The sequence below is a fragment of the Nannobrachium achirus genome (genome assembly GCF_963921795.1).
Source record: "Nannobrachium achirus genome assembly, chromosome: 15".
Lineage (NCBI taxonomy): Eukaryota > Metazoa > Chordata > Actinopteri > Myctophiformes > Myctophidae > Nannobrachium > Nannobrachium achirus.
The window spans coordinates 8186357-8214353 of NC_137822.1; the positions used below are offsets into that span (position 1 = coordinate 8186357).

Here is a 27997-nt window from a genome sequence, read left to right on the forward strand (position 1 = left end):
GTGGTCCTGTATGGATTCTCTGTGCAAGGATGTTTACTGTGTGTGTGTGTGTGTGTGTGTGTGTGTGTGTGTGTGTGTGTGCGCGCGCGCGCATGCGACCGTGCGTATGTCTGTGCGTGTCTCTGTGTGTGAGTGCGCGCATTATGTGTTGGGACATTTATTGTATGTTTTACTATGTATGTTGTGCACCAACTACAAAATACTCTACTTATTGACTTTAAATGCACAGTGAAACGGGTCTCAAAGTCAATCGTTTAGCACATAAACAAACGCACACAATGCACATTCCTGACAATAATAGCAAAACCCGCTATGGCATTCTTTTGTATTTTTTAAAGAGAAATGTTAGCTTCATGAGTTGCAATTAAGAGTGACATTGAGAGCTGTTTCACAGTGCGACTCAAATCAATGAGGAGACGGTTCCTTTTGTGAATATTAATTTCAAATGAACAGCAACAGAACAAAAATATCTTGCCAATGTTTGGTCTTGCATCATGGCAAGGTAACTAGACGACCCAAACGACTAGCAAAGTGTCATTGTGCAAAACAGTTTAGCCACTTGCAACCTGGTGTTCCTATTTTGGGCATGTCATTATAGCTGAGCAATTTCATTGCTCATTTTTTCCAACATATTCAAAAATGTTAGAAAATAATCTCTACAAGCTCAGAATGTATAGCAATGTGTTGTTGTCAGCTTGTACTTTGCACGACAATTTATTGTGTATATATATATACAGCACACGCTAGTATAAAACAGGGCTTAATGGGATAGTTTTTCCTATCGATTACTCACCCGGATATATTTTTGTTTTTGTCGCATTCCTAAGCCAATATTTTGATGACCGGCAGTGGTTCCCACTGGAGACACAAAGAAACTAATTTGTTCCCTATGGAGACACAAAGAGTCTCCTCATATTATTGGCTCATCAATGCGACAAAGTCTCCATGGGGTGAGTAATCGATAGAGCTATATATATATATATATATATTGCACAATTTGGTTCTTTATACTTTGGCTTTTTATAAATAGCGCAAATCATTGAATATATCCATTTCTTAAAGCAAACATTTTTAACTCAAATCTTTGCTTTTTTGGGGGTCCCTGGAACAAAACATTGAGATGGGGTCAGCGGTCAAATGCATATAGTCATTCTGGGGGCCCTTGACATGAACGTTTGAGCACTAATGACATACTGTAGGAAAAACCTTTTAGAAGACATTTGTGATCTCAAGGAGTTAATATGATAATCTGATTACTGTAGCTGCAGTTGTGTTGCTTTTGCATCACATACTCCAACTGTGGTTTTCAATCCTTTTCATGTCAAAGGACCTCCATTTGATGAGATTCTGCCTCTCAGACCCAAAACGTTGAATATTTTGTTATGGTTCGTTATGGTTTGTTATGGTACACAATTAGCCAGTGGATATGCATAATGCCCCTCCCAAAAAGCTTTTGTCCAATGCTAGCTTAGAATAACTTCCTGCTTGCCAAGGTTTGCCTTGGCAACAGCCTTGGCAAGCTGCCGGTTGCTAAGCTAGCATTGGACAAAAGCTTTTAGGGGAGGGGCATAGCTACTGGCTAATTCCATGCTGTATTGATAAGAGATAATAGGCAAAGAATTATCAAAATAACAATTCTTCTACATTCTGTCATCATGTAGACTTTTGTAAATTAGTTAAGATGCAGATGTTTAACAATAATTTAACTCTCGAGAGTGTAAAATGTCATTTTACGCTCTCAAGAGTTAAAGATCTATACAGTAAGGGTCCATTTGGTTACCAACTCTCCATCATTTACCTGGGGACCACCTGGAACCCCCTCAAGGACCACTGGTTGAGAACCACTGTACGATGAGGTCAGCCTTATGCAGTCAGACATGTTGTACATGTTGTAGTTTTTAACTACAGGTGTGTGCGTGCCCTCGTTTGTGAGTGACAGTGTGCATGTGTGTGTTCCGTGTGCGTGCGTGTAAGTGTGTTCTGTGTCAACCCCGTGGCTTTGACGTAAATATGAATATATACTGTATACCACAATATTCCCTCTAAAAAGCACCTAAGTGTCTATATAAAATGATCATACACTGATCTCTCGAAATGGAAATATAATCAGATCTACCCTATTTTTGTGTGGATACGGTCACTGTTTTTTTAGGTTGAATATACTGGATGTGGAGGTTATTAGTGTATTTTTGTTAGTTTTTTTGTATGTTATCGCTGTTTGTTGAGAGAAGAGATGATCAAATATGTAATGGAATTTTAAAACGAGAAGATGTAACCAAACCATTCAAATGAACTGCTGTGATATGGGTTTACTTTGACTTGTTAAATGTTGAATAAAAAAGAAAAAGAAAACTTTCAAGTTGCATGTGTTGCTTTGTGATGTCAATATATTATGTATACCGTCATTGTCGGGTGGAAACCTTGTATGTCCAAAACTGTTTTGTATTTATAATCTTTTAACTGATTTAAACTAGTGAAAACATACGATCTACAAGTGTGCTTATACAGTAGACCAGCTGTTTTCACTACTTTTGTGCGACGGCCTTGTGTGATGAAGCAGCGCTTTACTTTGCGAAGAAATTTACAAATTTGAAACTTGGAGATACAAGGTGTCTGCCCGACAGTGACGATACATTAATTTAGAATAAATCTTATTGTACCTGGTTTCAAACCCAGCCTGCACCAACATTCTATGTCTCTCTATTCCTGAGATATGACAGATTAGGAAATGTTTCACCTTGATTGTGACCAGAGCATGTGAGCGGAGCGCGAGCGGAGCGGGCCATTTTTGACGTGAGCGTGAGCGAGCGACTTTTCAAATGGGTCTGAGCGGCTTTGGAGCGAGGATTTTCCTCCGCTCCGTTCCTCCACTCCGCTCCAAGCCGACCCTATTGGGAACGCGCGCTGCATGTTTCCAACAAAACAGTGCCGTGTGCAGTCCATGGTAGTGCAGCTGCAGCCATGTCGCAGGAGGGAGAACGCACCGCGGAGAGGAGAACCTTTATCAAGATTTCATGCAAGTCAAATGTATCTATATCATCCATACAAGTGGCTATGTTTATAATAAATAGCCTACCTTGTGTCAGTTAAGTTATAGGCCTATCGCCAGACGGTCAAAGGATACGATTTGAAATGCAAGTGACTAAGTGAAAAAAGCACGCAACAAGTCGCCTCCTTCCCTCCGTAACATTGAAGGCAGCTCTCCATCAAACGCTCAACAGCAGGCATTTGTGTTGGGAACACTTGTGACAAAGCAAAGGAGAAAGTGTTTCGGACATGGTAGCAAATGTTGGCTGCTGAGCGGAGCGTGGAGCGACAAATGCGCAAATCAAGGTGAGTGGCGGAGCGGAGCGGCCCGGTGGCCGACCAGAGCGACGAGCGAGCGGGACAAGAGCCGTCTGGAGCGCGGAGCGGCTTTTGTTCCCGCTCCACTCCGCTCACATGCTCTGATTGTGACTTTGACTTTTGACCCTTTCAACCTAAATGTTAATCACGTATACCGGTAAATACACTTCAGCTAATTTTAACATAGCCTAAAACCGCCTGTGTCCCTCACCATTACATACACAGGGGAAACAAAGATACATACAATGTCCAATCGATATTCCTTCCCAGTTATCTTTTGAAGCAGCGCACATGTCTGACTTCATAGACCACATGACACTGACACAATGTCCATATATGGGCATTCCAAGATATGGGTTTAATATTGATGACATCAGGGATCTCCATATATGACAGAGATCTCCATACATGGCCATTCATTTATTAGTAAATTAGTTTCCCCATCGACTTGAATGGGGAACCACACTTTCTAGTTGAGTGTTCAAGACATCTGACAAGTGATTGAAAGTAGGTGGAAGAACATAACACGTTCCTATTTGCAGAAACAAAAACAAAGTCCACACTGAAAGAACAAATCTTGAATAGTTATGTTGAATGTCACAGGCAGGGAAAGATGTATTTTTCTTCCGTCCGTACAAAAGGTAACAGTTCCCGACAGCTCAGGTTGCATCTGCAAACGACACGTCTGCACACAAAGTCTGATGGACGTCAAGCTGACGGTCAGTAGAGCATGCAGAGAAGCAGCTCTCACTTTCTCTTCCTCCTCTTCAGAGCTTTCCACTCTCCCTCCTGAGTGGCCAGACTGCCAAACAGCTCCTTCACCTTCCTCTTCCTCTCCGCATCCCTGATGCACAAAAACAAGATTTGAAAGGAGGTTTAAAAAAAGAGAAAAAAAGAAGAAAAAAACATCTTACAATACAGGCGCATAGAAAATGTTTATACATTGTACAAAGTACAATGTTTGTACAATGTATAATATTGTACTACAGTATATACTTTGTTGTCTGACAAATAGTGAAAATAGCTGGTCCACACACTCCACGGCATGTTGTGAGCTTGTACAGTAGGCTATATCTTCACTATTTCTGACATTTCTGATGTTTTTTTTAAAGCTTTCACTAAGAATGGCATTGCCTTGTTGAAAACCTCTCCTTCCAGATGGCAGACAGTATTTGAGTTTCATTCACACCTGCTCATGATCTCGTTGAGTTTCTCTCGGGCCAGGAAGCGTGAGTCCTTCCGGACCTCTCTCAGAGCACCCTTGAACTCTTTCTTGTACTTGTGCTTCAGCCGTTCTCGCTCCCTCTCCTCTCGGTTGCAGCCTTTCTTCTTCCCGTAGTCCAAACTGTTGACCAAAACATGCAGAACAGAGTTAAAAATCCTTTTATGATAAATTTAGTGACATTGGATTCCTTGGACTGAATCATTGAAATAAGAATTAAAGGAAATTCCGGACTAGACGTTTTAATACGTTAATCTGATGTTATCCACCTGTTTCTGAGAGAATTTACTGTATCATTATGTGTGGGACACATCCGGAGAACAGCTGACATACAAGCCAATATTGCGTCGCAGTTGCAACAGTTGTGAGCTTGTAGATCACACTCGGCTGTGACGCCGGAACTGCCGCACACCTTCTACGCACCTTCTGACCACGATAGGTGGGATTTTACGCTAACTCGCTTATTTGTATCGCTCCCCCCGCCGCCACTACGACTGGTTAATGGATGGAATAACATCAGATTACCGTAAGAAAAGCACTCGTCCGGATTCCTCCTTTAAGTTGTCAGATGGGGGGGCCGTGAACACTTAGGGAGATATTCAAATGGGCCTTGATCCAGAAAAAGTACGGGAACTGCGGGTCTAGTTCCGTTCAATGAGCTTCAGAAGCAGGACTCTCTCTGGTCTACTTACATTTCCACTATCTTCGGCGTGAACATCCTCAGTGGAATGGGCTTCTTCTTCTCAAACACCAGAGGTGTGAGCGTGCTGGGAGCGCCGTCGATGCTTTCTAAGATCTCTGTGTGAAGCTCCTGGGACACAAGAAGAACAACATCGTCAAAACTATAGCCTGATTTATACTTTGTCTCATGTAAAGATCTAACCGATCTACAAGCTCACAAAACGTTGCATGCATGGTGACGCCATTGCACAATGGAGTATAAAGTAAAGCGTAGAAAGTAGACAAAATGGTGCCATCTTATGAGCATTAGTGAGGACTGATTATATGAACATAGGTTGAAATTTTGTGAAGCGGTCCTTTAATGATTTCAGCTTTACATGACACAGTAATCATACAGTCCATTTCTTGCCATTCCTCCTAAAACCAAATAGTCCTGAGACTTTTGAACCAACCTGTAAAAGCGTCGGGTACGTTTTGACAGGAAGATGCTTTGAAAGCAGCGTTCCGATTGGCTGGAAGATGTGCGTAAATGAAAGCAGGTCTTTGTAGAGCAGGCAGGAGCGCTTCACCAGGTCCAGGCAGGTGGACAGACAGGTCAACCTGCAGAGGGACATCAACCCATTTAGGCCTAGGATTATTGACCGCTTTAACATTTGAAAAACAGCAGATATACAAGCTCACAGTGCGGCACCGAGTGCCGCGCTGCGAGCTTGTAGATCTGCTATTTTTGAAAAATCATTATTTTTCTTTGCAAGTCTTTGAATATATCTATTTAAAAGCAAACATTTGTAACTCAAATATTTGCTTCCGGGGGGGTCCCTGGAACAACATATTTTGAGATGAGGGTCCGTAGCCAAATACCTGTAATTTTGGGGGTCCTTGACATGAAAAAGTTTGAAAACCACTGATTCAGAGGAAGGATTTAGAAGTCGGGTCAAAGATCGGGTCAAAGATATTCAAAGACTTGCACTCATTTTCACGATTTTAAAAAAATAGCAGATCTACAAGCTCGCAGCGCGGCACTCGGTGCCGCGCTGTGAGCTTGTATATCTGCTATTTTTCTAAAGTTAAAGCATAAAATAATGGTTAAAGTGGTTAAAATCTAACGCGACTCGGGCGCGTTCCAGGTATTTGAGAGTTAACTAATTTACTGTCATTTAAAACATCGCTGAACTCATGAACTGCCAGGTCTTCCTTACCTTTTAACGTGGGCACGTGCGCGCACGTGCACGTGCGCGAAATGCGCGCACGATCTGTGCACGGATCATGTACCAGGCGTGTGTGCACCCGACCACAGCTTCCAAATAAAAAAATCAGATTGAAAAAAAGACCTTTCTGTCGCCGCGCAGTATCTGCTAGTGTTTACATGAAAGCGAATGGAAGCTGCGATACGGTCCCGCCTCCCGACCGGAAATGCGGCCGGAAACAGTTCTCCGAGGGGCCGATCCAGTCTGGATCGGCGATAAACAGCGATCAAACTTTTAATTGTTTCATAACGATTAAAGCATATTAAAACTTCGGATTCCTCGGGCGCAGCAGAGGAACAGCGGCGTTTTTTTCGGTTTCATCGGGGATGGCATTAAATGAGTGTCAACAATGTTTTAGACCTGAACGCAAATCTGCGTCACAGATTTGAACCACTTTAACCATTATTTTAAGTCAGTTATGATTTGGGGTGCCATGGCATCTGCAATGCTTTTTTGCACAATATTTTCTTTTTTTAGATGGATCTGTAGATCGGCCATTCCCACCATAATCTTTTTTTAAATATAAATGTCAGTCATTTCTTTGTATATTTGTCATTTTTCATCTCTCCTTGTGCAGTCTGTTTACAAAGGCTAGAAGAAATACAGTATGTGTTCCAGTGTTCAATGCCAACACCACAATTGTTGTGATCACTACAACATGTATGACAACTGATCGTCAAGTAAATGTTCATGATGGTGACAGACATTCAGCCTGTTTATAGAGTGTGTGACGCTAGAAGCTTGCCCACACAGCAGCTGTCGTGTGAACGCATGCTGGCCGCACAATCACGGCACTGGATCCCACAACACACACACACACACACACACACACACACACACACACACACACACACACACACACACACACACACACACACACACACACACACACACACACACACACACACACACACACACACACACACACACACACACACACACACACACACACACACACACACACACACACAGGGCTGTCACGATATGACATTTTACATGACGATTAATTGTCACTCAAATAATTGGCGATTAACGATTTAATTGTGTATTTGTCGTTGATAATTGCATTTCTGTTTGGCGTTTAGGCTTTGAAGTTGCATATGGCAGATATGACACATAACCTAAACACACAAATAAATTACTGACATTTGACAACTTACTGCTTAAAAAATAACATTGATAGTGGAAATAGCCGATCTACAAGCTCACAACGCGTCGCGATGCGATGCGTTGTGAGCTTGTAGATCTGCTATTTCCACTATTTCTGACATTTTTCAACATTCACGATTATGACGATTATGACAAAAATAATTGCGATAATGTCAAATAATCACGATTAGGTAATAATTGTGACAGCCCTACACACACACACACACACACACACACGCGTATATTTAGTTTGTACTTGGCAGTACAGGCGTAGCAATGTCTGCAACACCTTTACAGAGAGGTAGCCATCACTGAAATACACTGCCCCTGGTCCTTTCTCTACCCCACTTAAATGAATTGTATTAGTAATAAAAAGACAATCCAACAACTGTTGAGGGAGACACTGTGTTTTGCCCTTTGCCATTTGTAGCATTTATGGTCCCACCAGTATGTGCAGTAAAAACACAGTTTTCTTCCACTAAATTAGCTACAGGTCATGGGAGACGCCAATGGAAACAAGACCGGAAGGACATCCTTTTAGACCAAGTGTTTGACTGTACTCGTGCCGTTTTGCATTTCCGTTTAATAAAATATTCAAATCAATCTGTCAGTCAGTCACTTATTAGTTTTGATATTCCATGGTGTTTACAAGTAATTGGCTACCATAGGTGGGGGCCTAATTTCTTACCAAAACAAAAAGCCACTCCATGAATTGTAGACGAGTGGTTCTCAACCTGTGGGTCGTCCCAAATTATGTCGGGGGGTCCCCAGACGATTAACTTTATGTGCAACATCTCAACAGTAATTAAATCAACATTTCTAAAGTGGACTTTTTAATACCTCTAAAATGACAAATTAAACATTGGCCAAATTGTCAAATATTTGAGGCAGAAATTGTGAAAATAGCCGATCTACATGAGGCGTTGTGAGCATGTAGATCTGCTATTTTCACAATAGAACCGTGATATACAAAATGTAATGCCTCAACTCTTAGTGCTCATCAGGGTGGGGGGGTCCCCAGTTAAAAATATGATTATTTTGGGGGTCGCGGCCTGAAAAGGTTGAGGACCACTGTTGTAGACGAGCGTGTGTTACCTGTGATGGTCTCTGTGCGTGTCGCTCTGGAGGTCGAGGTGTTGTACGGCTGACAGTGACATGTGCGTCTTGCTCCAGCTCTGACTGGACTGCACGTCTGACAACACCAGCAGCTCACTGGACCTGCCTGATGGCCTGAATGGTGGCACCACTGAGGAGCCTGGAACACAACACCTTGCGTTACAGCCAGTGGTGATTTTGACAGCATATTTTGTCTTTTTTAATTACAATTCCATGTAATTTTAGTCACATTTTAATCATCTGAAATGTTTTAGTTCTAGACTAGTTTTAGTCGACTAAATATACGATTTTAGTCGACTAAATCTACAGTTGATTTTGTCGACAGAAATGTATTTTGGTTTGGGCGCCCAGTGGCCTACTGGTCTAAGCGCATACCATATAGGCATTGATGCCTGGCGGTGTCGCCGGTTCGATTCCCGATCCGGACGACCTTTACCGCATGTCTCTCCCCATCTCTCCCCCGTTTCCTGTCAGACTACTGTACTATCCAATAAAAAAGGGCATAAAAGCCCCCCCAAAAAAATATCTTAAAAAAAAAAACTCTGAAAATAGCCGATCTACAGGCTCACAACGCGTTGAAAGTTGACTGGAAAGAGAGAATGACAGAACCCTCATTGAGATCCACGTTCTAATCTTTCCCCAAACACGTGGAATGGAGTCAGATGGGTAGTGATTGGTATAATCATTGGGACAGTCATTCATCCTCTAACGCAACATTTCCCTCATCACCTGGCCTTAGGGCTGTCACGATTATGACATTTTACATGACGATACATTTTCTCTCAAATAATTGCGATTAACGATTTAATTGTGTTTTTGTCGTTGACAATTACATTTCTGTTTGGCTTTTAGGCTTTGAAGTTACACATGGTAGATATAACACATAAGCTAAATATACAAAGAAATTACATTGATAGTGGAAATAGCCGATCTACAAGCTCACAACGCGTCGCGATGCAACGCGTTGTGAGCTTGTAGATCTGCTATTTACACTATTTTTGACATGAAAACGATTATGACGATTATGAAAAATAATCACGATTATGTCAAATAATCACGATTAGACGATTATGTAATAATTGTGACAGCCCTACCTGGCCTTACCCAATCCGCCATTTATTAATAGGCCCATATTGATTCCCAAATCCACCCAATCTGTGGATAAAACCGAGACCGTCGCATCTCCAGTGTGTACAGTAGCTTACCTATAGCGGTCTTGTCAGGCACTGCCAGGTGTAGCGTTCCACACAGGAAGTTGATGAGCTCAGGCAGGAAGCGCTTGGAGAGCGACACGTATTCTAGTGCCAAACAGCACAGCACCAGACCTGATGTCACGTCCTGCAATGACCTCACTGCACACTAGGGGCACAACAAAGACACACATCAAAAGCCATTTTGGCCTGAACGCAAATCTGTGTCGCTTTAGATTTGAACCACTTTAATCATTATTGTATGCTTTAGCTATTCAAAAAATAGCAGATATACAAGCTCACAGCGCAGCAAAATCGCAAACATTTTGGGCAAGACTTTTAATATTTTTGACCCGATTCTATAAATGTCTTCTAAATCCTTCTTCTAAATCAGTGGTTCTCAAACTTTTTTAATGTCAAGGACCCCCAAAATTACATGTACCGTATTTTCCGGACTATAAGGCGCACTTAAAAACCTTTAAATTTCTCAAAAAACTACATTGCGCCTTATAGTCCAGTGCGCCTTATATATGGATCATTCATTGACATTGACATTCCCTTTAGCACAGCTCCATCTGTTGGATGCATAACTCAACAGTAGCGTCTATTATGTGCGCCTTATAGTCCGGTGCGCCTTATATATGAAAACAGTTCGAAAATAGACCATTCATTGAAGGTGCGCCTTATAGTCCGGTGCACCTTATAGTCCGGAAAATACAGGTATTTGGCCACGGACCCCCATCTCAGATTTTTCAAAAATAGCAGATCTACAAGCTCGCTGCAAGCTTATATGTCTATTTTTCAATAGTTAAGGCATTAAATAATTCTAACCCTAAATTAAAAAATGGCAATATAGCATTTCATGCCTAATGATGAAAAAAAGTAAACTGGTTGAACTGAAATCTGATGGATTGTCACAGTTTGAATGGGGTGCCCCGCGGTGATAATCACTCGTGAGAAAACAAAGCTATACACCAACTGACTAAAGATAAAGAGACAAACATGGCGCGTTGACCCATGAGAAGGTTATCTCAAGACTGCAGACTCATCCAATTATCTGTGTGACAATTAATGGTCAAGTGAAATGTCATGATGGTGACTTAGGAAGAAATTATATGGCAGCTTATATAACCTTTTATATTTACCATCAATGATAATACTTCTACAATACATTATGCTATTTGGTAGCTTGCAAGAGCCTAGAATGTCTCCACTAGGTCTGATAGCTATTGTTTTGGCAGAGTCTATCTTGCTATCAAATCAAATCAAATCAACCTTTATTTATATAGCACATTTACAACAAATACCATTGCCCAAAGTGCTGTACAGGGTGCATCAAGTGAAAAAACATGTAACACAATTACCAAAAACACATTATAAAAGCAAAGCAGAAGATGAGACTAGTTTAAGGAACATTTAAAAGCTAGGGAGAAAAGGTGAGTCTTAAGAAGAGATTTAAAAACACCAATGGACTGAGCCCTTCGAATATGTAGAGGAAGGGCGTTCCAGAGAGCAGGGGCAGCAGCAGAAAAGGCATGGTCGCCCATGGTCCTGAGGTTCATTGTGGGAGCCACCAGGAGTGACTGGTCAGCGGACCTCAGAGCCCTAGTTGGGCGATAGGGCTCAATGAGCTCAGTGATGTAGGGCGGGGCCAGCCCATTTAGGGATTTAACAGCAAATAAATAAAATGCTATGGTTCAGCCTGTCCTGGTAGCAGCTACAGTATAAGTCATCTCTGCCCTGTTCTCTTGGCAGAACTACCGCTGTACTTATCCCCATGATATCATGTTACATAAAGCATATTATACAACAGGTAGTTCCGACGAAGCAATCCGATTGGTTGAAACGGCCATCTACTCGTCAAATAATGAGCATGACCGCACAGGTCTAATCAAATGTAAACATCAGCTGTCCCAGCACAATGCTTCAGGGACATCGTGGCGAAATCTGGCATTAAAAGATTATACATTTCTATCGAATATCTCAATTACAATGAAATGAAGTTGGCATGTTTTTAAGGGTAACTGTTGTATTATCGCAATATTACACTCAAGGGTTGGGGCATTAACGTGGTTATTGGCACTTCGGCCCTGCCCACGGAACACAGCTGACGCCTCGTTCCTGCAGCAACGCTGTCGTGCCAAAAACCACGGTAATGCACACCCACTCCTGTAATATTGCTTAAACCATCACCAGCTAGAATATTGTCTCGACTCCTAATTGCCTCATCGATTACTGATTGGTCAGCCCCGTCGGTACCTTGTTGAGAGCCTGAGTGACGTAGAGCAGTGCAGGAGTGGTGACCGGGTGTCTGAAGTCTGAGGTAGGAAACAACAGGGCCGTCACCTTCACGTAGATCACCTGATCAACGTCATAAAAATATAAAGAAAAAAAATCATAACAGGGTTCCCACACATCTTTACCAATTCATTTCCAAAACTTTTCCAGAATATTTAACCCGACTTGCAGGACTATATAACAATAATTCAGCTCAATAACGAGCCGCTTACTCCTATGTGCAATGCCCAAAGACAGGTAGTGTATGCCAGTGGTTCTCAACCTTTTCAGGCTGTGACCCCCCCAAAATAATAATATTTGAAGAGAGTTGAGGAATTTTGTATAACACGGTTTTATTGTGAAAATAGCCGATCTACATGCTCACAATGCCTCGCAACGTGAGGCGTTGTGAGCATGTAGATCTGCTATTTTCACAATTTCTGCCTCTAATATTTGACAATTTGGCCAATGTTTAATTTGTCATTTCAGAGGTATTAACAAAATCAATAACCAAAGCCAATGAATGCATAGTTATTTTTTCCAGGACCTTGATCAATTCCAAAACTTTTCCAGTACTGGAAAAAATATATTTCTAATTTCAAAATATTTCCAGGAATTTCATGACCGTGGGAACCCTGAGTGAATCATAAGATTTCAACCCATTAAGACCAGAGAATGATTCTGCAAATGCCTTCTAAAATCAGTAAATGTTCAAAAATAGCAGATGTACAAGGCAAGCTCGCAGGACACTGTGAATGACAGAACCCTCATTGAGATCCACACTATAATCTTTCCCCAAACACATGGAATGGGGTCAGATGGGTAGTGATTGGTATAATCATTGGGAACAGTCATTCATCCTCTCAATCAGAGAGAGATCTAGGAGTGCAACAAGATCCGAGGCGGCCAATTCTACAAAATGCCTTCTAAATCAGTAAACCTCAAGCTTTCATTAGCAGATGTACAAGCTTGCACCGCGGCACGAAGTGACACGCTGTGAGCTTGTAGATCTGCTATTTTTGAATAGCCAACGCAAAACTCTAAAATGACAGACACACTTTCCCAGTTTTAATGGGCTAAGTTAAAGAGTAGTGATATGTCGTTCATGAGTGATTGGTTCATAAGAACGAATCACAGGAATGAATTATTTCCTTAAACTGTTGAGTTCACACTTTCATACATACCCCCGTTCCCTCCCCCTAATAGCCCTTGGCACACAGGACGCAGGCTGGACGCAGGCACGCTTGACGTAATAAAAACGCTCCCGCAATAGTGTTTTTCACGGGACGATCGTGCTATGAACGGTGAACGAATCATTTGAACGGATCATTGCCGTTCACTGAAATGAACGGTTTTGCCCAACACTACATCCTGGCCGGTGGAAAACAAACCCATTAACCAATCAACCAATGCTTTCTCACAAATTGATACAATTAGGCGGAAATGTATGATTTTTATTAGTAAAAAGATCTATAAAGACTTAAAGGGGAAGACCACCCATTTTCAATATTGAACTGTGTCATTAATATGTACAACGGTGTGATTTCATCAAGTTGTACTTTACAATACAAACCCCAAAATCAATCCTCCAGTTCTAGGCAACACAGAAGGGGGGGAACCTTTTTTCTATTTCCACACAACTCCTCTAAGTTATATTAATGACATAGTTCAATATTGAAAATGGGTGGTCTTCCCCTTTAAAGTGTCATGTCATTTGAGTCTGGATTCATAATGATGAAAACTCATTTGTACAGCGCTTTTCAAAAACAGATTTACAAAGCGATTCCCACAGCAGCAACAACAAATATAAAAACAACAGAAATTGCGTGCGAGAAACTCCCATCAAAAGCGGTATGGAAAGGATGAATTCTTACCATGTCTAGAGATGGGAAGGCAACGTGACCTTTGACCTTCAGTGTCTCCTCCATTGTCTGAGCCCCTGCTGCCAGGATGGACTGCATGGCCTGGCCGGAGGCATCTGGAAACATCTGGCTCAGAGCATACAGCTGACTGGAGGGAGGGGAGGGGAGGGGCGAGAGACACAGTGACAGAGTGTGGAAAGAGAGACGAGTCACTCTTTGATAAATTGACCCATTTAGAACGGGCACACATTGTGGTGTATAATTATTTTATGCTTTAACTATTGAAAAATAGCAGATATACAAGCTCACAGCGCGGCACCGAGTGCCGCGCTGCGAGCTTGTAGATCTGCTATTTTAGAAAAAAATTGAAAATTAGAATTTTGACCCGATTCTATAAGTGTCTTTTGAATCCTTCTAAGATTTTTTTTGAAAAACCCTGTGTTTCTATGTCAGCAATCTGGCCAGCCATCGTCAAATAAAAGCTCCTTTTCACTCAACCGGAGCTCAGTTAGCCTGTTCTTGAGAGACTACTATGTCAGTGGTTCTCAAACCTTTTCATCTGAAGGACCCCCAAACTGATATTTATTTGGCCACGGACCCCCATCTCAAAATATCTAGTTCCAGGGACCCCCCGTATTTAAAAATACACATATTCAAAGATTTGCACACATTTTCACGACTTTTTCAAAAATAGCAGATCTACAAGTTTGCAGCGCTGTGAGCTTGTATATCTGCTATTTTTCAATAGTTAAAGCATTCAATAATTCTAGACCTAAATACGGAGAGAGCGTACAGCTGACTGGAGGAAGGGGAGGGGAGGGGTGAGAGATAAAGTGACGGAGCATGGAAAGAGAGACGAGTCACTCTTTGATAAATATAAGTTGTTGAAAGAATGAGAGTAGAGACTAGAGCAGGGGTTCCCAAACTTTTTTGTCTCAGGGCACCCCATAAATATTTGTTTTAATCCGAGGCACCCCTACATAATAATTTTCACTCCCAGCACCTTATATTTAACCCATTTAGGCCTAACCTATAGAATAGGGCTAAATCAGAAATTAGCCTACACAACAAATATGTTGCTACATACTGTACATGTACTGTAAGCCCCTCCCAAACAGCAAAATGTGTTCCCGGCCTGAATAGCATATCGTCGTTGTCAGGTGGAAACCTTGTATGTCCAAAACCGTTCGTTTTGTATTTATCATCTATAAAATGTACTAAACTAGTGAAAACAGCTGATCTACAAGCACACAACGCTGGCGATGCGAGGCGTTGTGTACTTGTTGTGCGCTATCTTACACTGCCAATGTGTCATGATTCTTAACCACTTTTTAGCCTGGTATCCCCATTCTGTGCATGGTCATTATAGGTGGACTTTTTTTTCCCTCATCTGTAATGAGTGGTCAAGGACTTTAGGACCCCTTAGCTGAGAGAGAGAGATGAAGCAGGGATCCCCCCTCCCCACTAGTAGAGATTTTATATAGCATAAAACTGTGTTGTAGATTGAACTTTTTTCATAGATTTCATCGATAGCTTCCTAGACTTGTTTGAAAGCACTGTCATCAGTGTATGTTGGATTCATGTTAATGTGTATTCACAGACAGTTAACCAATTAAACCTTCAAAACTTGAACTTGAGGCATTGTGCGCATGTAAATCTGCTATTTTCGGCAATGAGGTTTGGTGTAGAGGGAAACAAAGAGCATCAGCTATTTTTGTCTAATGTTCCCCTAAGAATAGGGATGCTACGGTTCAAGTGGTATAAGACATTATTCCATCGCTCAAAGATTTGCCGAACCCCCTGTAGTAACTCCGAGGACCCCCTAGGGGTCCCGGATGCCCTGTTGAAGACACCCGCTCTAAAGACAAATGAAAGAGACTCACGGTATGATCTTGTCTATGGTGGTGAGCTCAGGTGGATTCCTGGTGGCCAGTTCTCCCACATACTCCAACAAGAAACCAAACAGTTTCTGACGGGGACAGATAGAAATCTCATCAGTTCATGCCGACGGCATTCAGCCATGTTGTTTCCACAACAACTTCTTACAGTACATCCACTACCCTCACATGATGATGAAAACCTGTTTTGTGTCAGGCATGTTGTTGTATATTTGTATATTTGAGTTATTGTGGATTGTGCGGTTTATAATTGTATTAAAATAAATGTATTTAACTTATGGATGTGCGCGTGTATTCGGTTATCCCACTAAACGGTTTGTAAACCACTATTCGTTTTGAAAATAAAATTCGATTAGCCTATTCTATTAAATATATTTTTAATTATTGAGATATTAACTTTATTAAACATTTAAATTCTGCGCCCATACTGTATTACTGTCTTGTCTTAATAAAATGTTACTTTTTAACAAGCAAATTAAGCATTCCCTTGGTTGATTTGCGGAGCATGACTGTCTGTGTCACAGTCTGACTGTTGCGCGCTGTGGTCGCGGTGAGTCCGGTGACCTGCAGTGAGTGTGCATGGCAGGCACTGCACGGTGCACGCAGCCACACACCAGGCAGGCTGCCTGCTGCCTGGTGTCTTCATAACTCTGAAAAGCTCCGCGAGTAAATTAATGGCAAAGCGAAGTGTATCTTAAAGATACTGGATGTGAATCACTCGTTACCTCGAGTAGGATACCCTGCACGCTGCATCTGTGATCCGGTCCATGAATTAATCCATATTTTGAGGTGAGAACAAGCCAAGGAGAATGCTTAATCATACATTGGCTGAGAATGGAATACCATTATGTAGCTAACTTTGAAGAAAGCAGAGCTGTTGCTCAGTTAGTATAGGACTCCAGTCAGACGTCAGCTGTTGTAGCAGCTGAGACTGATGCGCTAATTATTGATCTGACCTAGATTCGCGCAATGATGTAATTGATTAATTTGAGCAAGATTTCAATATTATATAACATTTTAAAAGGCTTTTATATACTCTTGATACTTTTTTCAAATGAGGTTTGCCCTAATAGATCGAAGTGTGCTCAGTTTTGGCTATTTTCTGGGTGAAATTACAATTAAAAAAAAAATAATAATTTTCGAATAGTCGAATATTCGGTTTCAAAATGGTCGTGTACACGTCAGTGAAATTAGTCGCTAGGAACATCCCTAATAACTGCTGATGGACAATTAGCCAGTAGCTATGCCCCTCCCCTAAAAGCTTTTGTCCAATGCTAGCTTAGCAACCGGCAGCTTGCCAAGGCTGTTGCCAAGGCAAACCTTGGCAAGCAGGAAGTTATTCTAAGCTAGCATTGGACAAAAGCTTTTTGGGAGGGGCATAGTTACTGGCTAATTAGTTAAAACTAAATCTGTTCAAATGACAGTTAGGTTTAATATTGTACATCAAAATGCACAACTATGAAACAGACATGCATGTTGAGAACACACTGCAGGCCAGGACCTGGCCTAGAGGTCTGGGCACCTAGGCTTATAAGCAGCACCGTGGGTTCGAGTCTCGTTCCCGACGGTCTTTACTGCATGTCTCTCCCCATTTCTCAGCCCCCATTTCCTGTCCATCTCTACCATGATGAAACTATAAAAACAGAAATAATTATAATTTATATATAAAAAGCACTGCATATAAAGAGCATTGCATATACCTGCAGCTTGAGCTTGTTGCCCACGGCTAGACTGGGGTGGTTGCACTTCAGCGTCCGGGCCAGTATGATGACCTGGTTGTCAGGGGAGTGTCCATGGAGCAAAGCCTTCAACTCACTGTACTTCTCTGGAGCTAGAGGAGGAGAATGGAAGGGTTCAGCGTGTTCTCTTCAAGACTAAAGAGGGAATCTTTTATAAAACATGGACTTGTTCAGTTTGCAAAAAAGAAATAAATCATATATCATTGCCATCAGGCAGAACATATACATATTTAAACTTTTTTATGTTTTGTAGTAAAGTAATGCCCTACTTCATCATACAAGAGTATGCACACAAAAAATTAGAAAATAGACAATCTAGCTTTTTAAAATGTTTTTAAAACAATTATTTAAAAAAATGGAACAGCTTTGGAGGTTTCCACCCAACAGTGACGTATGTAATGTAATGTAAGTTCTGCTCATTATGTACTGTACCTGTGAAGGTGTACAGTAGTTCTGCTCATTATGTACTGTACATGTGAAGGTGTATGATAGTTCTGATCATTATGTACTGTACCTGTGAAGGTGTACGGTAGTTCTGATCATTATGTACTGTACCTGTGAAGGTGTACGGTAGTTCTGCTCTGGCTGCCTCCTGTTGGATCTTCTTCTCTTCTTCAGTCAGAGTCTTCTGGGGTGTGACATCACTCTGTGGCTCCTCCTCCTCCTCCTCCTTCTCCTCCTCTTCTCCTCCACTCTCCTGCTCCGAGTCCAGGTCTGAGTGACTGTCTGCTCCATCATCATCATCATCATCATCTTCTGCATCTTCTGCCTCTTCTTCATCTTCATCTTCTCCTCCTTCTGATCCCCCCTCCTCCTCCTCCCCCTCCTCCTCCTTACATTCTCCATCTTCACCGTCATCATCTTCTTCACCGTCTTCATCTTCTTCCTCCTGGTCTCCCGCGCCCCCTGGCTCTTCCTCTATGTTCCACTTTCCATCCTTGTGAGGAGAATAAGAGATTCATAAGAGATTAAAGCTGCGATGCAAAACGTGTTTTGATCCGTTAAGACCCGAGGCCGAACAAATGACTTCCGAAATCAGTGGTTCTCACACTTTCAAGATATATATATATATATATATATATATATATATAAAAAAAATAGATATAGATGTAGATGTACAAGCTCACAGTGCGTCACATCATGCTGTGCTGTGAGCTTGTATATCTGCTCATTTTGAAATGCCAACGCAGATAAAACACAGTCATCTATGAACTCAAACAACTTTTCATTTTAGGTTATGAAAACACAATTTGTTAGGGAGCATTTATCTCCGCCCTGTGCATATGTTTGTAGATTTGAGCAACAACATTTGAGCGTGCCGTGAATGACAGAACCCTCATTGAGATCAAACTATAATCTTTCCCCAAACCACATGGAATGGGATCAGATGGGTAGTGATTGGTATAATCATTGGGAGCAGTCATTCATCCACTTACAAAGCAGCAGAGAGACCTAGGATTGCAATAGTTAACCAACCTATCGATTTAATCACCGATTACAAACGTTTTCAAATGTTCAGGGCGGCTGTTATTTCTCTTTCAAAATAGTCTCCATAGGGCTGTCACGATTATTACATAATTGTCTAATCACAATTATTTGAGGTAATCGCAATTATTTTTCATAATAGTCACAATCGTTTCCATGTTGAGAAATGTTAATAAACTGTAGTTTCAAACACTTTCAAAAATTATTAGAAATAGCAGATCTACAAGCTCACAACGCGTCGCAATTTTGTTGTGAGCTTGTAGATCAGCTATTTGCACTATCAATGTTAATTTTTAAGTATAAAGTTGTCAAATATGTCACTAAATTATTTGTATATTTAGGTTATGTGTCATAATTACCAGGTGCAACTGCAAAGCCTAAAAGCCAAACAGAAATGTAATTGACAACGACAAATACACAATTAAATCGTCAATCGCAATTATTTGAGTGACAATTAATCGTCATGTAAAATGTCATAGTCGTGTCAGCCCTAGTCTCTATTGCTAAAAGAGAATGAAATAAAGACGCTTACCTGATAGGACAGAGTCTTCCTGTCGTCCTTGTCCAGGATGAAGCCATCGTTGAGGTCATCAGCAGACATGTGGGTGCGAGGCTGTGTGCTGTCCTGGACTACGTCTCCCAGCATCCTCCTCTGACGGTCCGCCTAAACAAAATGACCACGTAGAAACCGACCTTTAACACGTTTAACTGTGGCACAGAAGATCTGATCTTAGTTAAATGGTGTGAATGATGACAGAACCCTCATTGAGATCCAAGGCATAATCTTTCCCCAGACACATGGAATGGGGTCAGATAGGTAGTGATTGGTATAATCATTGGGACAGTCAGAATACACAGTATTATGGGTTGCACAATATTGAAATTGTGGCCAATAACCAATTACTGATTACCGTATATATTTCCAAATAATTGCCCAGGGGCAAATAGCCTCTGGGGGTCTGACACTGTTTTACATATCGACCGCCATTCAAATGAACGTAAATATTATATTAACCAATATTATTTTGATATCAGTTTGATACTGATGCATATAAAAGGCTGATATTGCTGATACAGATATGATGACATTTTAATTGTGCATCCCAATACAGTAACTCTCTATATATACACAGTGCAAGTTGTGTTGACAGACCTCTAGTCTCTGCAGTCTCTCTTTGGTCTCCAGGGCCACTTCCTCCGGGGTCTTCAGCTTCTCTGATGGCTGTGCCTTCATCTCAAAGGCCAGCTCCCTCACCCTCATGTCGTACTCATCCAACTGGAAGGACAGAGAGAGGACACAAGAAGACCACAGCAGTTTCAGTGAATGATTTAGACCATTGTTACCGATGTTACATGGTCAAGTGCAGCAGAGTCATATGAAACGAACTGTGAATGACAGAACCCTCATTAACTCATTGAGTGCCTATCCCGAATTAGTTCGGGATATATGATCGTATCACAGGGTGCCTATCCCGAACAAGTTCGGGATATAAAAAAAAAAAAAAAAAAAAAAAAAAAAAAAAATCTTTTTTTTTGAAAAAATTTTTTTTGAATTTTTTTTTTTTTTTTTTGGACCCCATCAAATCTGGTGAACATGATTTCAATCGCGATTTTGCATGTTCCACCCCCATACAACCCCATCTAACATACAGGGCAGCCATTTTTGTTTACATTACATGTAAAACATAAGGGCGATTATCTCAAGAATGCCTGAACGGATTTCCAATCGGATTTTTTTGTTTGAAAGCTGTGAACAAACTGCACAAATCCACTCTGGATTGCATTGGATTTTTCAGAGCTCATTCTTCTCTGTTTTTTTCCCATGCATGAGGTGTGCAAGGTTTAATCATGGCTAAGTTGACGAAAATAAGGCTTCTAAAATGCTTGGTAGCCAATAGCTAACTTCAAGCTAACTTCATCCTCTTCCTGTACATGCAGTCATGCACAAAGGAAAGTGTTCAGGCAAGTCATGGCTGCAGGGCTTCTGCATATACCAGCATATCTCTATGGGATTTTCTCTGGCCACTGGGCGCCCTCTAGTGGTGAAAGGGGTGGCACTAAATGAGTTAAGATCAAGCTATAATCTTTCCCCAAACATATGGAATGGGGTCAGATGGGTAGTGATTGGTATAATCATTGGGAGCAGTCATTCATCCTCTCACAAAACAGAGAGATCTACAGTAGGAGTGCAGTTCTTTCTTCTTTTTTTTTAACATATGTTTATAGATTTTTCAATTGCCAAAAGTATTCATACAAATTAGTGCTGTGCGAGTTAACTAAATTAATCGCAATTAACTCACCGTTATGTTAATCGCGATTAATTATTTTAATCGCAATTAATCGCATATTTACAAACACTGCTACAATATCGCCTATATTGGCTATAAGGTCCAGCCCTGTTGATGTAACAAAAAATACAAAGTATAATTAAAGCATAAAGGTGGACACAACAGTAATCATTTAGCAGATCCTTATACCCATCAGCTGCAGTCTGTTTAATGCAATACCATTACGATTTATTCAGGTTTTTAATTGATTTCAAATAAAAGATTAACATACTTTCGCATAAATCCAGCAAATATTTCCACTCCCAAGTTAATAGGGCCACGAAAGACTTGAAAGATATCCCTCTAAGTTGCATTTTGACCTGATAAAAGCTGATGACTTATGCGCGATTAACTACATAAATCATATGATTAATCGCGATTAAAATATTTAATCGTTGGACACCACTAATACAAATATTAATCTCTTTTTTGTATCTCCCCCTTCCCTTACACATAAATAGGAGTGCAACAGTTAACCAACTTATCGATTTTATCACAGATATAAATAATTGTGACAAAAATAGTAAATTTGCAAGCATTTCAGCACCGATTTAGACCATGTTACATACCTGTAGTCATGTGCAGTCATATGAAACTAACTTGATACTTTTTGAAAGAAAATATGCAGAAAAAAACATAACCAAACAAGTGCTTGAATCAAAGAATCTCAGTCAACTGAGGGGTCTCCGGCTGAATTGTCCGAACCAGACCTGGTCATCATAATACCTTGGGTTTCTCTTCCTGCCTGTCAGGGGCAGTGGGACCTCCTCTGCAGGGGTTCTTGTGTGCCAACAGAGACTGGATGCTCTTCCAGTCCTGGTCCAACTTCTCCGTCAACTCATGAGTCTCCTCCTTCTGCACCTGCCGTTCCCGCTGAAGGAAGGAAGACAATAGAAACACTGTCATCCATATGAACTCAAACTACTTGTCATTTAGCTTATGAAAACACCCATTTGTTTGGGAGCATTTATCCCCCCGTGCATAAGACAGTTGGACAGAGTCAATGACAGAACCCTCATTTAGATCCAAGCTATAATCTTTCCCTAAACACATGGAATGAGATCAGATGGGTAGTGATTGGTATAATCATTGGGAACAGTCATTCATCCTCTCACAAAGAGAGAGATCTAGGAGTGTAACAAGGCCCGAGACTGATTCTACAAATGCTTTCTAAATCAGTATTCTTACACTTTCAAAAGAATTGAAAGAAAATACAAAACATAGCAGATCTACATCACAATACAATGCACTGCGAGTTTGTATTTTTCCACGACACGGCTCTACAACTAATTATAAAATAGGCAATAGGGATTAATGGTTAATCAGACGATAGATTTAGTAGATATATAGTCTTTTTTGTCGATTCATCGACATGTAAGGGAAAAAAAAACATTGTCAATTATTCGATTAATCGACAAAGTAATCGTCGATAGAATATTAATCACTAAGATAAGAATATGACAGTTGCAGCCCTGTGTTTTAGTGAGGAGACGTGAGTATGTGATCTAACCTTCTCCTGTTTGGACTTCTGGATGAGTTCTTCAATAAGTTCTTGTCTGGATTTGGCCTTCAGACCTCCTCCTCCCCCCTCCCCCTCCTCTCCAGGAGTCTTCTTCCTCAGAAGACCACCTCCACCCCCGAAGTGGGACGCGGTCAGCTCAGCTAGTGGACACACAAACAACAGTCAGGTTAGTCACTGTAAATAACAATTCGCACCCATGTGAAGTGAGCGTTGCAGGCTGCTCAACAGCAGTACTGGGTGGCTGCAGCTGGTGTTGCTGTGATCATGTGGACAAACTCATACAAACACACTTGGTCAAATGTAGGAGCAGCAGGCGCCGCTCAAAGAAAACAGAGTGAATCATGAAAGTAAAGTCTTCTCAAATACCTGCCTGTCAACAATTAGATCAAGGATGCAAACTGCCAATAGAGTTAAGCATTACGCGTTTAATGTATACATCACGTAACCAAAAAAAGCAGCTTTACAGGTAGATCTGCTATTCTGTATAAATTAGACATCAGAGGCTCAGTGGGCAATGGAAATGGAAAAGGTTCACTCAATATCATAGTAGGGGAAGTTAATAATTTCCTTTTTAGTTACTCAAACAACTTCCCATTTAGCTCACAATAACACCGTTTCCCACCCTGTTCATATTATGTTTGTACATTTGAGCAACAACATTTGAAAGACTGAATGACAGATTGAGATCAAATTATAATCTTTCCCCAAACACATGGAATGGCGTCAGATGGGTAGTGATTGGTATAATCATTGTGAGCAGTCATTCATCCACTCAAGGGAGAGAGAACTAGGGGTGCAAGGGCAACTGTTAATCAACCTATCAATTTAATAAAAACGATAAGTTAATTAAAAAAAAGAGATCTATGTTGTGAATTATATGGAACTACGGAAGATTATCAAGTGTGTGTACATCATTACAAATGTTGGCTTCTTGATTATGAAGGCACTCACCTGACAAGGCGCCCCTCTCCTCTGGTTCATCATCACTGTCTCCTAGATCAGTGAACTTCTCCATCTCTGCCAACGACTGGCCGTAGTGAGTGAGCTCCTCCTCCTCGTTCAGGTTGTAGATGTCCTTCTTCTCATGGGTGCGCTGAAAGTCATTGGACAATAAACCATTACTCTAAACTAAGTTGACCGGAGTCAATCTACACTAATATCTTCTGCGAAAATAGACGATCTACAAGCGCGCGAAGCGTTGCGAGCTTGTAAATCAGCTATTTTCACTGAATGTTCGGCTGCTAAAGAGATCATGCTCCAAACCTTTTAACGTTTTATTTAGGTTCCTTTACAGTAACTCCATTGTATGTGACATTTGGAGTAAAGTTAAACTTTTAAGCTTGGAACACGATCCAGAGTGCAGACCTTCCTGTCCTTTATGGATTATGACCTCAGCCTGGCACCTGGTTTTTAGCGAGTGGATTGTGCGTGCTTCATTGTTCTTTTCAAAATGTATTCAACACACTCAAAATCTCTCAGGGAAAAATGGAAGACACACATGACCACACCCAATATGAAAATAATGCGGGCATCCCATTTCCCAACCAAGGACATAAACCAATTGTGTTCGAACCCCTTGTCTTCATGGTAGTGGGCAGCAAGTGTATCCCTCCCTGTGCCACCCAGACACCCTGCCTATGTGTTTTCCATTCTATTCATGCCCACATTCGACACATTATATCCAGATTCGGCATCAGTAGATTTGACTCACCTGTCTCTCCAAGGCAAATCTCTGTAGGATCTTCTCCTCGGGTTCCATCTTGGAATCGTACTCGCCAAACCTTTTGTCAACGAATTTGTTGGACTTGTTCTTCTGTTTATATTCTTTCAGAAGGGTCTCCTTTCTCTGTGGAATGGATTAGGACAAACATCTGTGATCTCATTTTCTGATGTACTGTACACACATCATTGTGTATGGAGTATGCTCACATTCCAAAGTAAGTGTGCATGTATGTGTGCGTGCGTGTGCGTGTGTGTGCATGTGCGTGCGTGTTAAGGCTGAGCTGGGAAGACAGCCCATGCTGAACTTTCAAAAAAGCTGGAAAAACATTTTACGTTAATAGTTTTAAATCTTAAGCCCTGTTTCTTAACCACTGTTGCAACAACATATGTGTGTGAATGACAGAACCCTCATTGAGATCAAGCTGTAATCTTCCCCCAAACACATGGAATGGGGTCAGATGGGTAGTGATTGGTATAATCATTGGGACAGTCATTCATCCTCTCAAACTATTGAAAATAGTACTACATCGCGACTGAACTTGTACATTGGCTGCTTAGTGCTTATTGCATGACACCATGGGACTTTTAAACTTACTGGGAAGGGAACAACTCTCATACCTTGTTGATGGCTTTGGATCGAGACACGCCCGGCAGACCGACATCGTGCTTTGTTTTCCTGCCCAGAATGTCAAATTTCTTCCTGTTGACTTTCACCTCGAACGGGTTGTTCTTGATCTGAGTGGAGGTCTTGGTCTTACGAACCTTGTCAGCAAGGCTCGCGTTCTTTTTCTGATGCTGTTTCTGTGGCTTCCCCATCTAACATTGAAATCAGGCAGAAATGTAGTCAAATACTCAGTGTTAACTAAGTACTTACTAAGTATTTAAATACTGTACTTAAGTACAATTTTGAGGTATTTGTACTTTACTAAAATATGTTAAAACTTTTACTTCTACTGCACATCTCAGAGGAAATATTGTACTACAATAATATGAAAGCTTTAGTTACTACCAGTAGTTACTTTAACTAGCCTACAAAACATCCAAGATTTTAGCCTAACCCCTTCTGGCCTTATTATTATTGTGGGCTCGCCTAAAGGCGAGCACACGTATGTTATCTTCATTATTTATTTATTTCTATACTAGTCAGTATCCTAAAACTTTGGCGCGCTTCATCTCCTAAACGCTTACACCTTTCAACACCATTCAAATTTTTATGTGTTCAGCTTACTGAGGACAAGTGTGCGTGTATTTTTCTTTTTGAAATGTTTTGTAGTTTAATTATAAAAAAATAAAAATGTTTAACTTTAAGCACCCAATGCATTTCCAATGGGTCCCCAGAGTGGAGAGAAGGATAATAGACCCATGTTTATGTTAAGGCGCTGTGGCTGCAGTGTTCACACTTCAGATATGCTATCTATATCATTGCGTTCACACAGGTCTGCTCTCTGATTTGATCCAAATGTCTAAGCTGTGTGATGTATAAAACTATAGTTATAGTTAAAACTATAAATAAATGTCCCTCTCCACTCTACTGATTACACAGCTGTGATCAAGAATCAAGTCCGGGCGATGGGATGTAAATCCCATAGCCATATATCCTAGAGCCCGCAGGGACAGTCAGCCATATTAGTGGTTGTTGTTGGTTGTCAGGGAGATATCAAAACCAATGCATTTCCAAGTCAGATCCACAAACACAATAAAAGCCATGCTCCACTCCTCAGTCTGGAGTGGCCACATAGAAGAACGCCTTGGTTATAGACATAGTGGAGGACAGATGTGATCTGGGATTGTTAGCCTACAGTATATGCACTCAATATACTCCACTACAGTTGGAGTCCATTTGACAGTTGCTGGTTCCCAAACACAGAATCAAAAATGTAGATCTAGAACACATATAATATGTACAGTACAGTAAGGTTCAGTAGAGTACAGTAAAAGTACAGTAAGGTTCAGTAGAGTACAGTAAAGTACAGTAAGGTACAGAAAGGTACAGTACAGAAAGGTACAGTAGAGTACAGTACAGTAAGGTACAGTAAAGTACAATACAGTACAGTAAGGTACAGTAGAGTACAGTAAAGTACAATAAAGTACAGTAAAGTAGAATAAAGTACAGTAAGGTACAGTGGAGTACAGTAAAGTACAGTAGAGTACAGTAAAGTACAGTATAGTAAGGTACAGTAGAGTACAGTACAGTAAGGTACAGTACGGTACAGTAGAGTACAGTATAGTATAGTACAGTAAGGTACAGTACAGTACAGTAAGGTACAGTAGAGTACAGTACAGTAAGGTACAGTAGAGTACAGTAAAGTACAGTAAGTTACAGTAGAATACAGTAAAGTACAGTACAGTAGAGTACAGTAAAGTACAGTAAGTTACAGTACAGTACAGTACAGTAAGGTGCAGTACAGTATAGTAAGGTACAGTACAATACTGTAAGGTACTGTACCTTACAGTACCTTAAAGTATCCTATTTGTTGGGTTGGAACCGAGCCCACACTGTTTCGAAGGAACAGTATTTCTAGTTATATATAGATATTGTGGAACTGCTAGTTTCAAAAGATTTTTATACATATTGAACATGTGAAATGGGATTTTTTTTATTTTCTCCTGACCATATCTACTGCATAGTACTGTGTTCTATCCGTCTGTCATTCAATGTCATATGAGATACTTGAATGGTTTCCTGTGTAATAAGCCAAGTGCTTTCCTACGATCTCCTTTTAGTTGACCTTGTACCAGTGAACTGTACCGTCATGAAACTGTACTTTTTCCTATGCAAACTTCTAATAAAGTATTCAATCAATCAATCAATATTTCTGCACAATATGAGTACTTTATACTTTTGGTACCTCCAACTTGCTCCAAGTACATTTTGATGCCAATACTTTTGTACTTTTTACTCAATTCCGTACTTGTTGTTTTAACAATGCAGTATTGATACTTCTACTTGAGTAAGAAATGTGAGTAATTTTCCCACCACCGCTCACTAGCATTAACTACAACTTTAGCACTGTCTCAGCTAACAAATAAACAGAATATGCTTGTAGTGCCTGCCTTACCTTGTGATTTCGTTGAGACGTTTACTAATTATAATTCCGATGGAATAAACGTTATATTAACAGTAGTATTCCAACATTATACTTTAAAAGCCATCATTTATTTGTGCTGCTTCTGTTTCCAGACTTTCCACGTTGTTGCTTGCATGGTGCTGGGGT

The 27997-nt window shown here is 40.8% G+C and overlaps 1 protein-coding gene across 1 annotated transcript; it reads right to left on the bottom strand.

Annotated features, from left to right (window-relative positions):
- Positions 1 to 3716: 3716 nt before the first annotated feature.
- On the bottom strand, positions 3717 to 27981 carry nop14 (NOP14 nucleolar protein homolog (yeast)). Its single transcript, XM_080743199.1, has 19 exons — positions 27842 to 27981; positions 25401 to 25598; positions 24772 to 24906; positions 24012 to 24153; positions 23049 to 23200; positions 22265 to 22411; positions 20365 to 20487; positions 19744 to 19875; positions 18282 to 18663; positions 17688 to 17818; positions 15973 to 16058; positions 14102 to 14237; positions 12210 to 12311; positions 9966 to 10119; positions 8740 to 8899; positions 5701 to 5848; positions 5260 to 5378; positions 4535 to 4690; positions 3717 to 4189 (listed from the first exon to the last, which is right to left on the bottom strand). The coding sequence occupies exons 2-19, from the start codon at positions 25596 to 25598 to the stop codon at positions 4093 to 4095; spliced, it is 2700 nt and encodes an 899-aa protein (XP_080599325.1). The 5' UTR covers positions 27842 to 27981; the 3' UTR covers positions 3717 to 4092.
- Positions 27982 to 27997: the final 16 nt, after the last annotated feature.

What these genes read in the sequence shown, in the direction of transcription:
- nop14 (XM_080743199.1), bottom strand. Translation starts at nt 25,598, where the DNA reads ATGGGGAAGCCACAGAAACAGCATCAGAAAAAGAACGCGAGCCTTGCT. An exon ending in ACTACCGTACACCTTCACAG is followed by an intron (nt 17,819 to 18,281) that starts GTACAGTACATA and finishes CTCCTCCTCTAG; the next exon opens with CTCCAGAGAAGTACAGTGAG. An exon ending in GCCTGACAAGACCGCTATAG is followed by an intron (nt 8,900 to 9,965) that starts GTAAGCTACTGT and finishes GTTGTGTTCCAG; the next exon opens with GCTCCTCAGTGGTGCCACCA.